A 13,665-nucleotide genomic window follows, 5' to 3' on the forward strand; every position below is an offset into this window, starting at 1 on the left:
TATATAAATGATCAACAGCTCTGAATGCATGATCTTTACTTACAAAATAGTAAAATTACAAAACATTTTGTTACGCGACAGTTCTATCTTCATTAAGGAAATATATCATTTTGATGTATTGGAGGAAACTAAAAAATATTGCTTCTATAAAGTATAGAAAAAAAAATTGAGAAACATATTAAAAAATTTATTAAAGAACATTTTGAAAGAAGTTATATATTTATGTCCCAAAATCAAATACACGTTTAGAGTCGTGAATTTGCCAGTGTAAAGGTTCATTTAAAATGAATTTAGTACCGGTAATTGACATAAACACTAACATAAATAAACATGCTTCCAAACCAGCCCAGAAAGATGAAATTATTATTTTATATGTATTGTTATACCTCATATCAAGAACCATTTTAAGGTCGGAGGCGTAGCTGTAGCATCATGCATTAATCCATAGGTGTAAAATCTTTTATAACCATTAAATTCGACCTTAGCTGTTTGTATGTATCATCAGATATTAGGTTTCCAAATTGCTAGTTCTTTAGTTAAGAACTCGTGACCGAAAAACCATGCAAATAGGAAAATTAAATTTAAAGAATTATTGTCATGAGATAAATTATCTTTTGTATTTTAAATAAGTCATATTTAGCTTATTAGTTATTATAACTAATTATTAAATTAGTGCAGTAAATATGTAATAACCATTCAATAAAATACACAATATAAATTCTACATTTATTTGACACAATTATTTTGTGATTGAGAAGAAATCCATCATACATTTTTGACGAATATCATTTTATGGCAAATAATTTTTTTCAAAAGTCTCATAAATTTTTTTATGATGGAAAAATAGGTAAATAATTTAATATCTTAAAATTATATAATTTGCATCTATACTACATAGCTTGTATCTACTGCTTAACTAAGCTGAAAAAGCTTCTCAACATATATTTATCTTTTCATAATTTATTTTAAATTTAACGGTGATCAGTCATTCATCCTTCGTTACTCATAACTAGCAAGTTTAATTTTGAAGTTCCTTCCACTTTCGAACAAACATGGCTAGCATAAATTCGTGACATATAATCGTACCTGTGTAACAATATTTATTAATTTGAAATTAGAAGGAAACACACTTGTAAATTTTAATTTTAATTATTTATAATAATTATTATTATTTCTAAATTGTAAACTATAAAGTTTTTGTTAGTGTTTTATAAATTTTAACTAAATATAAAAAAAATGTAACATTTTTAAATAAAATTATTCATAAAATATTGATCTAATACAATATTTTTAAAACAATTGTATTTTAAAAGTATTTTTAGAAATTTAATATTATTTTTGGAAAATATTATTTAAAACAGTATACATACTTAAACTTTGTTTTTTTTCAAAATATAATACGTTTTTAAATAAGTATTTTTTTAAGAATGTAATATTTTTAAAAACATAATACTTTTTAAATAAATGAATATTTCTAAATATGATACTTTTTAATTATTTAATTATTTTTATAAAATACTTTTGCAAAATAATTTTTTATTGCTTCATTTTTTTAAAATATAACATTTTAATTATTTATTGGTAGTTATAAACTAGTGATGGCCATTAAATTATAATTTCATATCATATGTGAAGGACAACACATATATGCCATAAATTTATGAAGAATAGATGCGTCGATAAATTCTTTGTGACACAAATATTTGTCACATGCAATCACATAATTGTGATAAATTTGTAACAAAGAGGAAATTGTTATCACAAATCCGTCATATAAGTTTGTGACAAATTGATGACAATTCTTCCATCACAAAATATATGACAAAAATTCTCTTATCGATTCTAATAATTCCATATTTTAAAAAAAACGTAACAATTATTTAAAGTGGCGATCATGCTGTTTAGATTGCTGAAGTTTAGTTTATAATTAGACCAACCTTGTGGAAGCATTTACATGATTTATTGATAGAAAATCTACTACACCTCCAAAACTATTACCACAATACTCTTATTCAAATATTACACAATTTCGTTTAAAAATTAGCTTCTTCTTACTTATATTTTATCATCTCTATCTGAATCTGAGTTTGCTTAGAACCTATGACTAATATTTGACTCTACGAACCGTGCTCCTTCGTACACGTCAGGAGTCCATTGATGAGAAGGGGCTTGGAAAAGCTTGAATCCAATTCCTACAATGATGAATATAAGCTATCTTTTTATAGAATATTTTATCATCCCTAAGTGAATCACAACTCCAAATTGAACTACAATAGTTCAAACAAAATGTTCGTTTTTAACTGGAATCGTCGTCTGCGTATTGGAGATTCTCAGTTACTCGACATTATGCAAGATCAGCTCCGCAACATTACTCCAAGGCCTGAGCTGTTGGATAGTTTTTCTTGGAATAAAAAGGATAATTATTCAGCAGCAGGTTTTAGGCGCAAACTGCTATGCAGCCCGCATCACATTCTGCCAGCTACAGGTTTCTTTCCGGCCGGTGTTTCAACTGTTCACAATGGTACTTTGGTTTCTAGAGATCTGAATTATTCCTTTTGCTGGAAGTTCAAGCTTCCTCCCAAGATTTCTTTCTTTCTCTGGCTTTTGTTAAGAAACCGAGTTTCTTCAAATGTTTCTCTAGCTAATAGAGGAATCATATCTGTGGATCACATACCCTGTTCGTTTTGCTTTCATGATGGGACAGTTTACACATCTTCATGCATTGCCGTTACTCTTGGCTATTTTGGTCGAAGTTGCTGAATATGTGCAATGTTATAACAGTGCCCCCAAACACTCTAATTGCTTTTTTCTTATTCTGGGAGGATATCGCTCTTAGGAAGTTTAAAGGGTTTTGGCAAACGTTATGGTTCTTTGGTGTTTGGGAATTGTGGAAAGTCCGTAACAAGAGAGTCTTCAGACATGAACATACTGAGGTTGACACAACCATTTTCATGACAATATGCAAGGCGGTGGAATTCTATAAGGATAACCATCATGGGTTTACTTATTCGGGAAATGATGTATTTCGCAATTTAGCTTTTTTCTGTAAATTTGCTTGACTTTGCCTCTTTTTGGCTTTTGCCAATCACTCTTTGTGATTGTGCTAATATATTCATCATTTATCCAAAAAAAAAATGATCTTTTTATGTTTGAACACCAGCAAAAGCTAAATTTTTTATCTCATGAAGTTGGGGCTGCCGGAAGACAACTCACCAACGTAAAATCAATGGAAAATAGAAGGTGTCATTTAAATAAAATAAAATAAATGTTATATAAATTAAAGTTATTATTTTTATTAATAAAATATATATAAACTCAATTTGATAAATGTAAAATAAATGTTATATAAACTAAAATAAATAATTATATTATGTAAACTAAAAATAAATAAATACTATATAAATTTAAAACTAAATAGTATACCATATAAATATTAATTATAAAAGCTAAAGTAATTTATAAATAATTATTAATTAAATTTAAAAAAATTGAAAATTAGAATTATAAAAAATAAAAATAATTTCAAAACAAATAATATATAGGCTTATCCCCTTAAAATACCCCCACCTTTTATCCCCAATTCGTTTGCACCCTCACGTTGTAAAACCACCAAATATACCCAAATTACGACCTTTCACTGTCAATTGCACCCTCAAGCATTAAATTGACATCTTTTCACTTGAAAAATGTTCAAATCAATACTTTAAATTTTAGCATATATTTTAAAATAGGACTTAATATTTTATTTAAAATAAAAATAAACCTATTTTTTCAAGTGAAAAGAGATCAATTTAATGCTTGAGGGTGCAATTGAAAGTGAAAGGTCGTAATTTGGGTATATTTGGTGGTTTTGCAAGGTGAGGGTGCAAACGAATTGGGGGTAAAAGGTGAGGGGTTTTTAAGGGGATAAGCCTAATATATAAGCTGAAAATAAATTAGAACTACAAATAAAAAAAATACATAATAAATGTCAAAATATTACAAAACATATGTCAGAAATTATTATTGTAGATTAACTATATTAAATTAAGTACCAAAATGCTTTGTTTTTCTATGGCTAAAATACGCATGTAGTTCACAGTAATTTTGCTAAAAAAACAAAAGAATGTGATAGTTCAAACGACATTTTATTATATTGTAAAAAATAAATCTTTTTCCTTTTTTCGATATTTTTTTTAGAAAAATCGTTTGCTTTTCATTTTATTTGGTTGGATGTTAATTTGAGCCCTGAAAAAGTATCAGTTGAGTGTTTAGATCCAATTGTAATTTAGACCCATTAAGTAGTAAATCAATGACAAATTAACACATTTTTATAGAATAAAGGATCAATTCGCCCCCTCAATTTGACACGAAATATCAAATAAATCATTTTAGACGGCTTTGGGTCAAACAGACCCGCAACTTGCGTTTTTCGCTCAAATCAGCCCCTCTGACACAAAAATTCCCCAAAAAGAGAGTGAGATTGCTAAACCCAAAAATTAATCCTAACTAATTACAAATTAATTCTAATTAAATACAATTAAAATTAAAATTAATACTAATTAAACCTAATTAAACACCTAAACCTAATCTAACCCTCGCCGCCGCCGGACACCCTTACCACCACCTGGAGATTATGCCGACCGGCCATCTTGTTCTCAGGGAGAACGAGACTTGTTTTCAGTCGCTGAGAACGGATCGTTCTCAGTCGTTCTCAGTCGCTGAGAATGGAGCCTTTCTCAGCGACTGATAGCAGATCTGCTATCAGTCGCTGAGAACGGCTCTGTTCTCAACGACTGAGAATGGAGTTCGTTCTCAGTGACTGAGAACGAAGATAAAGGCAGCGGCGGGGGCGATAGCGGAGGAGTCTGGTGGAAGAGAAGAGGAAATATGGAGAAAATGGAGGAATCCGGTGGAAGAGAATTGAGAGGGAAGAAGAAGATAAAAAGGTAAAAAAAGACCCCTAAACTTTTAAAAGATTATTAAAATTTTAAAATTGTAAAGACAATTGAAATTTTAAAAATATAAGGATTAATTTAAAAGATAAATAAATATTCAGGGTCTTTTTAGATTGTTTTTATATTATTTTTTGGAGAGTGTAACTCACTTGCTGGGGTGAGAGTGGGGAGGGGCTGATTTGACCGAAAAACGCAAATTGCGGGTCTGTTTGATCTAAAACCGTCCAAAATAACTCATTTGATATTTCGTGCCAAGTTGAGGGGGTGAATTGATCCTTTGTTTCATTTTTATAAGTCAATTTGCAATGAGCCCCCAACATAACTTGAAGATTGTGTTTTATTCAACCTTATGAATGAGTTGTGATTTCATGCAAAAAATATAAATTAGATGTAGATTAAGGAAAATGCTAATGTTATGCCCTCCATGAAAAAGTAGCTGCAATTACTGTATGAAGTTTTATTTATTTATAATATTGTTTTCATAATGAAGGAAATATGTTATATTGAAATATTGGAGTCAACTAATTTATTTTCCATTTTTATTAAAATATAGATTTCATACATTCAATCTAATTATCAATATAAAATTGAACAATTTATAGTTAAGTTATGAAAATGACAAAGACGGCTTCTTCTCACTATATCTCCATCTTTTTTCTAGCGTATTGTTCTTGCCTAATTGCATTAATAGGTTTGATTGAGTATCATAATCGCATAGTAATAGATACAAGTAGCATTTGACTAATGTTGTTTGTTGCTCAAATTATGGTAGTGTATTATTCGGAAAAGAACGACTTATCTTAATACTAAAAATTACTATCAGATTTGAATTCTAAAAAATGTATAGTTGTTAGCCAGAAGATATAGTAGCTCTTATCGTATCGATGAAAGCTGCTAGTCTGGATCTTATGAACCTATGGTCCCTATTGAAGTAGAGTATGCTAGTAGGTGTTACTGTAAATATGATGATGAGTTTGAGTTTGGTAGCTCCCCTAACCAATAAAACAGTATGTCATCTAAGATAGTTGTAGAAGGTAGGCGGGTTCGAATGGAGGCTTGTGCTACTGCCGACCTGGGTTTGTATAGGTGAATATGTGAAATATAAAGGAATGCAACGATTCTCATATAACTATCAAGAATGTGTACGGAGTTTGAGCAACCAGATGGTAGATGGAACACATTGTGCACCAGGCCTGAAATATTGGTAGAACCGGAAAGAGCTAATATTATGTCAATGCTCATTCTAGCAGCAGTGGTTGAAGAAAGGAAGATAACTCCTTCATATAAACGAGTTTATTTTATTTGTTTGTAATGCTCAAAAGAAATACTTAAAATGTATTATGTGAGATTGTAAAATGAATGTCCTTATTAAAAAAGAAAAAGAAAAAATAGGTCCGTCTTATCATATTTTTATAGACATGTACGGCGGATTAACCGGCTCTTTTATTTATGAAACAATTTTATTAAAAAAAAAAGATACGCGTAGCATGATTTATAATTAGCTCACGGGAATTGATCAATTACATCATATGATGCTTTTCAAATGTTTATAGTTTTTCACAAGTGTTTTCTTTATTTTCTGAGTGATAATTTGTCTTGATTAATTAACTTTGATCGATGTTGGTATAGTGAACAAACTAATTGAAAGTTTCAACTAATAAAGAAAATAATTGATTTAATCACCATTCTAAATACAATTATGAGAAAAGTTTCAGATTGGTCTTTATACTATTTATGTTTTTATGGTGGATTGCGTCTCACAAGTTTCTATTTTTTAATAATTGGAGAGGGAAGAGCGCTTGTACGATAAATTGAACTCACGACCTTAATAATTTGTTAACCAGCGTTTATACCATTTTTGAGTTACAATATTTAGAATAATTTTTTAAGTATACAATTTGTTATAATCATTATTATATCTTAATGTAATTTTTATTTAATTGCACTAAGATATTAATAATAAATTTTATACGCAGTGTAATTAAATAAAAAATCATATTGAGTAGAATAAATATATTACTTAGTATTACTAAATAAAAAATTAAATAAAAGATTTAAAATAATCATGATAATTTATAATAAATGTTTTCTTTGTGTAATAAAAATTTATACAAAGTAACTATGTATAATATTTTTATCAATAGACTAAATTTAAAATATAAAAATTAGCATAAAAATTATGGAAATAATCAAAAATATTTACTATTATATAAAACATAAAATTAGAAGAAAAAAATCAGCTATTAATTAATTATAATAATCATTGTCAATTAAAATAATTTATTAGTTTTAAAAAGAAAATTGTACTCGTTTTAGACTATAAGAAGTGAAATGTTACGATTTTTAATAATAAAGGCTTATTTGTATTTTTTAAATTAAAAAACTATGTTTAAAAAAATAACGATGAGATTCTGTTTATTATTAACTGCATAAACAAAATTTGTACTGTAATTTTTTCACATAAAAGTTTTAAATGCATCTACAAAAGATAATGTATATGATTGTTTCTTATAGGCCAGCTCAAATTCATTGAAGCCATACTATTCCTCCATGCTCAATGTGAAGCCTTCCCATTATTAATTCATTGAAGCTTACAGATTCTGGTAATATTTGAATTGAAGTTCAAGAAAATTTTTAGTTGATTTTGCCGATACTAAACGGACCATTACCGGTATCTCAGCTGCTGTGGTTGTTGCCCACGACGCCGTTCCTCCCACATTACAGTAATGTTTAAGAAGATGATGGCAAAGCGATTATTTTGCCATTAAATTTACTTTGTATTACAAGATTTTTGTTAAAATGATTTTGTATGAGATACTACAAAAACTAAAGTAATTTATAAAATTACTATTAATTAAATTAAAAATATATTGAAACTTAAAATTGGAAAAATTAAAAATAAATTCAAATTAAATAATATATAAAATGAAAATAAATTAGCACTACAAATAAAAAATACATAATGAATGTAAAATATTACAAAGTATATGTCAGAAATTAGTATTGTAGATTAACTATATTAAAAAAATAGAGTCAAATCTACATTTTAATCATCCGACTAGTTTAAATAAAATAGGTACCAAAAGGCTATGTTTTTCTATGGCTAAAATATGCACGTAGTTCACAGTAATTTTGCTAAAAAAAAGAATTTGATAATTTTGTAAATTGTTAGTAAATACGGTGATTTCAAAAGACATTTTATTATATTGTAAAAAATAATTGTTTCTCCCTTTTTTGATATTGTTTTTCGTAAATTTTTTGATTTTCATTTTATTTGACTGGATGTTTGTTGAGCCCTAAAAGAATATCAGTTGAGTGTTTAGATCCAATTTTAATTTAGACCCATTAAGTAGTAAATCAATGACAAAATAGCACATTGTTATAAGTCAATTTGGAATGAGCCTACTATATAACTTTATGAATGAGTTGTAATTTCATGCAAAAAATATAAATTAGATGTAGATTAAGGAAAATGCTTATGTTATGTCTACAGTCATATAACCTCCATGAAAAAGTAGCAGCAATTTCTGTATAAAATTCATTTACTTTGTTTTCATAACGAAAGAAATATGTTATGCTGAAATATTGGAGACAACTAATTTATTTTTCATTTTTATTAGAATATAGATTTCATACATTAAATCTAATTATCAACATAAAATTGTATAATTTATAGTGAAGTTATGAAAATGATAAAGACTGTTTATTCTCAATATATTTTCATAATCTTTTTAGTGTATTATTCTTACCTAATTGCATTAATAGGTTTGATTGGGTATCATAACTGCATAGTAAAAGATACAAGTAGCATTTGACTAATGCTGTTTGTTTCTCAAGTTTTTATTGTGTCATAGTAGCGTATTTTTGATAACGAATGTCTTATCTTAATACTAGAGATTATCAGATTTGAATTCTACGAGATGTGTAGTTTTTAGTCAGAAGACATTGTCGCCAAAATAATGGACCTCTACGAACGACGAAAAATGGTAGTCTAGGCGTTATGAACTTGTAGTTCTTGTTGAAGTGAAATATGATAGTCTCTGCTACTGCAAATATGATGATAAATAAGAGCTAGATAGCTTCCCAAACCAACAAAGCAATATGTCATTTGAAATAATTGTAGAAGGTAAGTGAATTCGAAAGGAAACTTGTACTGTTGGCAACCTAGGATTGTATAGGTAAACACATGAACTATAAAAGAATCCCACGATTTCCATATAAAAGAAGCTTGTGTTGCAAATAAGAATGTGTATGGTGCGTTAAAATTTCGCTACTTGGACATTCGATTGGTCTGTCACGTGTTATATCACGTCAGCGAAACCACCTCTAGAATGAGTCGATGATGATTTTAAAAAATACTAATAAAAATTATATACGCGATATATTTTTTAAAAAATAAATCTGTATAAAATCCGTAATTTACATGTAATTAATCCTAATTTATTATCTTTTGATAAAAAAAACACACACCAGCAAAATAACAAAAATATGTTCGCTCTAAAAAAAAAAAAAAGATGTTCACTCTCGTATAATTTTCTCAGCAACGGTCAACAATACCCAGTCACCAAATCACGATCCCATATTCAACAAAAACTCTTACAAAAATGGGCCCCACAATTAGCACCTTTTTACAACGTACATAAATTCTCTAACCTCAACACTTTACTCTATCTCACTGACCACTTTCTTACTCCAAAACAAAAAAATGGCAACAAACCACCGCCACTTTTTCTCTCTCCTCCTCTTCACACTCCACCTCCTCCGTTCCGCCGCCGCCACGTACTCAATCGGCATCAACTACGGCACTGTAGCAAACAACCTCCCTCCGCCATCACAGGTCGCCACCTTTCTCAAATCTCAAACCACCATCAACGCCGTTAAAATCTTCGACGCCAATCCCGACATCCTCCGCGCCTTTGCCAACACTGGTATTCCTGTCACCGTAACTGTCGGTAACGGCGACATCCCTACGCTCGCCAAGCTTCCTGCAGCTCAGTCATGGGTAGCTTCCAATATTTTACCGTTTTACCCTCGAACTTTGTTCAAATACATCGCCGTTGGTAATGAAATCATGGCTACTTCTGATAAAACCCTAATCGCTCACACTTTACCGGCGATGGTGTCACTTCATAAAGCTCTCGAGCTTGCTAACGTCACCGGCGTTAAAGTCTCGACGCCGCATTCGCTAGGGATATTATCGTCATCTGACCCGCCGAGCACCGGGAAGTTTCGTAAAGGCTACGACAAAAGAATCTTCGCTCCGATTCTCGAATATCACCGGCAAACAAAGTCTCCGTTCATGGTTAATCCGTATCCATACTTCGGGTTTAAACCGGAGACTCTAAACTACGCGTTATTCCAGCCAAACGGCGGCGTTTTTGACGCTGTTACGGGGATTAATTACACGAACATGTTCGACGCTCAGCTTGACGCGGTTTACACCGCGATGAAGAAGCTTAACTACGAGGACGTGGATATAGTTGTAGCGGAAACGGGTTGGCCGTCTGCAGGTGACCCGAATCAACCGGCAGTGACTTTGGCCAATGCGCTGTCGTTTAATGGGAACCTTATTAAGCACGTGAGTTCCGGCAAGGGGACGCCGTTGATGCCTAATAGAACTTTTGAGACTTATATTTTTTCTCTGTTTAATGAGAATCTGAAACCTATCGGAACTGAGCAGAATTTCGGGTTGTTTAAACCGGATCTTACTCCGGTTTACGACGTCGGAGTTTATCGCGGCGGAAAGGTAATTTATTCTGCCAATTAATTTTTTCTTGGTTTTATTTAATCAGTCATTAACTTTGGTACTGTGCATGTGTGTGTTGTTGTTAATTATAGTTATTAGGAGTTAATGACACTAGTATTCTGTAAGCAAGGGTATAAGTAGAATATTAGCACTAAAATACAAGATTTAAGGGGGGTTTATATGCTACATTCTACATCATATTAAAATATGTAGACTCGAGTTTGGCAATTTAGAAAATTACATCCAACCAAAAGCTGACACGTTTCATATCTAGATAGTTCGTGGTCAAGTTTTAGTAAAAGTTGCCTTGCAGAAGACCAGATGTCTTCGGTTGAAATAGTTTGGTAAATGACGAAATTAGACACTACATTGTGTATACACTGTAATATTGGGTCAAATATACCATGGGTCACTAAATTTTTAAATCCTTTCAAAAAGATAAACTTCAATTTATTTCTGCAAACTTCATCTAATGTATGATGTATCCATCTGAATTAGATTCTTTAGAAAATTTTAGGCATGCTATCAATTAAATGAGTATATTTTTGAAATAATTTTAAAGCTTAGTGACCTATGGAGCAGTGACGAAGTCAGCCCCAAAATTCAGGTAGGGCACAAATTCAAATATCAGAAAATGAAAAATATAATCAATATGTATAATTATTAAAGTAATGTAAAATAAAATAAAAAGTTAAAAATCACATTATATAAAATATATCAATTTTTTCATTTATTTTAAAAACCTGTTTAATTTTCCTTTTATATTATGGACGATTTTTTAAATATAGTTTGTTACATACAATAATTAATCATTATACAAATCAACTTAAATTAATTCTGAATTAAAATTATAAATTTAAATCAAAAGTTAAGCACCCTCAAATCGAAATTTGATTAGTGGTGTTAAATTTTTCAGATAAACAGAAGAGGATTTAGAAAAAAAATGAGAAAATTAGTCAAATTGTTGAGTTGCTAACGCATATCATGAGTGCTATTAGAAATTAAATTTATCAGTATGTTTTTGAATAGAAGTATGTTTTTGAATAGAAAATGTTGGCAAATTAATAATTAGAATTTAACTTGAATAGAGATTATGCAACCTAAGAGAAATTTTAAATTGATTTATGTAAATATTAAAATTATTATATATTTTGATTTTCCACACACACCTCATCTTAGTAGTATCTTAAGCTAACCCAAATAAATAAAGTGGGCTTTGCTATAAAATAAAAGTTTACATCATTATTTTTTAATCAGGTGAAATTATACATACCTAATTGCATTTAACTCTAATCCAGAATTTGATATCAACTTAGATAAAAAAAAAAATTAATTATGTGAGGTAGGGCCCAGGCCATGCCTGGCCCTACCTTACATCCGTCCTTGCTATGGAGTATTTGACCCATGTTACTTCCCACTCATAATAAGGGCATTTCTGTCAAAATTATTTCCCGCCTTTTGTACCATTAAAAAAGTAGTACTATTATTCCCGACATGAGATCATAATTTGGTACGGTCAATATCATTAAAAATTTTCATCAAAGCAATTCTGACCGTTGATGTGAATTTAATCAAGCAGGCACAGGGTCCAGCTGGTCCAGCTGCTCCAGCACCATCAACAAGTCAAGGAAAAAAGTGGTGCGTACCAAAATCGGACGCTAGCGATGAAGCGTTACAGAAGAACATAGACTACGTGTGTAGCATAGGAGTAAACTGCAAAGCAATACAACAAGGTGGGCCATGCTTCGACCCGAATTCAGTGCGGTCACATGCATCATATGCGATGAACGCTTATTATCAGACCTTTGGTAGGAATGACTTTAACTGTGATTTTAACCACACCGGGACCCTTACTGCCACCGATCCGAGTAAGTAGATAAACGATTTTCACCGCGGTGATTAATTAAATTTGACTGTTTTTTGGTTTAATAGGGTGGATTTTTGTAGGTCACGAGGCGTGTAGTTATCCATTTGACGGAATAATGTTGGAACAAAAGACGGTGACGGCAGGATCCACGGCGTTATTTAACGGCGTTAAGCTTGCGGTAGCGTGTTTTTGCTTGATTTTTGTAAATTTCTTAATTTAAAAATGAAGTTATTAGTAATATGAGTAGTATTAGTTAGTTAATGTTATTGACTTTGTGATGGTAGTTTATGTTGAGGGAAAATTATTATAGTGGTCTATATTTTGTATGATGAACATTTCCTACATTTTGAGATTTGTGTAGTCGTACGAAGGGGTGTTCAAAAACTGATCGAAACCGAAACATCAAATTGAATATTAGTTATTTTCTTTTTATCCTCCAATTACGCTCGACACTTTCTCATATGTTCAAAAGTATATAATTGAAAACATTGCGATGAAGTTCCATATAATTACATGCCTTTTTCAGTAATGTTTGTTGTTGTGATTTTGGAATTTATTTTCAGAGCTTCGGGCATGCGTTCATTCTCAATTCTTTTACAACTTTGTTGCACTAAGTTTCTAAAACATCTTTTTCAATACTTCGCGAGTTTTTAGAGTCGTTCTTTTTCGACGGTCCATCTAAACAATGCGAAAAGATTATTTTTGTTGAATTTTAAAAATCTAGTTTGATAATTTTGGTTGTGCTAGAAGGAATAATTAGAAATCTAATAGCTTCTGTTATAGTACTAAACAGATCAGTACCAGCGTGAATAAAAAGAGAGTGACCAAACGACGACGCTTTAGTATCTATGTCATAACTCTCCAAACAGAGTTCAAGCTCATTGTCAATATTCCCCTGCAAACAAGCTCTAAATGAACTTTTAATCAGTGGCAGAAAAACTATATAGATTTAAAAAGATAAACTCATACAAGCAAAACAAATCTCATTTATCCTTGATCATTAGGCATATAATTGTCATTACCCAAAAAAAAGTATAGTTCCAATTGTTAGCTGGCCAAGATTCTGGTGTGGTTAAGAAAACCATGCTGAAACAACCATAGTCTATTATTTGCCT

General features: G+C 30.5%; 1 protein-coding gene across 1 annotated transcript; it reads left to right on the forward strand.

Moving 5' to 3' along the window:
• The first annotated feature begins 9,562 nt into the window (after positions 1–9,562).
• LOC126653445 (glucan endo-1,3-beta-glucosidase) lies at positions 9,563–12,990 on the forward strand. The gene is made up of 3 exons (XM_050347338.1): positions 9,563–10,683; positions 12,263–12,551; positions 12,631–12,990. Exons 1-3 carry the CDS (start codon positions 9,643–9,645, stop codon positions 12,768–12,770), a joined length of 1,470 nt encoding a protein of 489 aa, XP_050203295.1. The 5' UTR covers positions 9,563–9,642; the 3' UTR covers positions 12,771–12,990.
• The last annotated feature ends 675 nt before the right edge of the window (positions 12,991–13,665 follow it).

This window comes from Mercurialis annua, linkage group LG6, assembly GCF_937616625.2.
Source record: "Mercurialis annua linkage group LG6, ddMerAnnu1.2, whole genome shotgun sequence".
NCBI classification, from domain to species: Eukaryota; Viridiplantae; Streptophyta; class Magnoliopsida; order Malpighiales; family Euphorbiaceae; genus Mercurialis; species Mercurialis annua.

What these genes read in the sequence shown, in the direction of transcription:
- LOC126653445 (XM_050347338.1), top strand. Translation starts at nt 9,643, where the DNA reads ATGGCAACAAACCACCGCCACTTTTTCTCTCTCCTCCTCTTCACACTC. An exon ending in GAGTTTATCGCGGCGGAAAG is followed by an intron (nt 10,684 to 12,262) that starts GTAATTTATTCT and finishes TTAATCAAGCAG; the next exon opens with GCACAGGGTCCAGCTGGTCC. An exon ending in CCTTACTGCCACCGATCCGA is followed by an intron (nt 12,552 to 12,630) that starts GTAAGTAGATAA and finishes GGATTTTTGTAG; the next exon opens with GTCACGAGGCGTGTAGTTAT.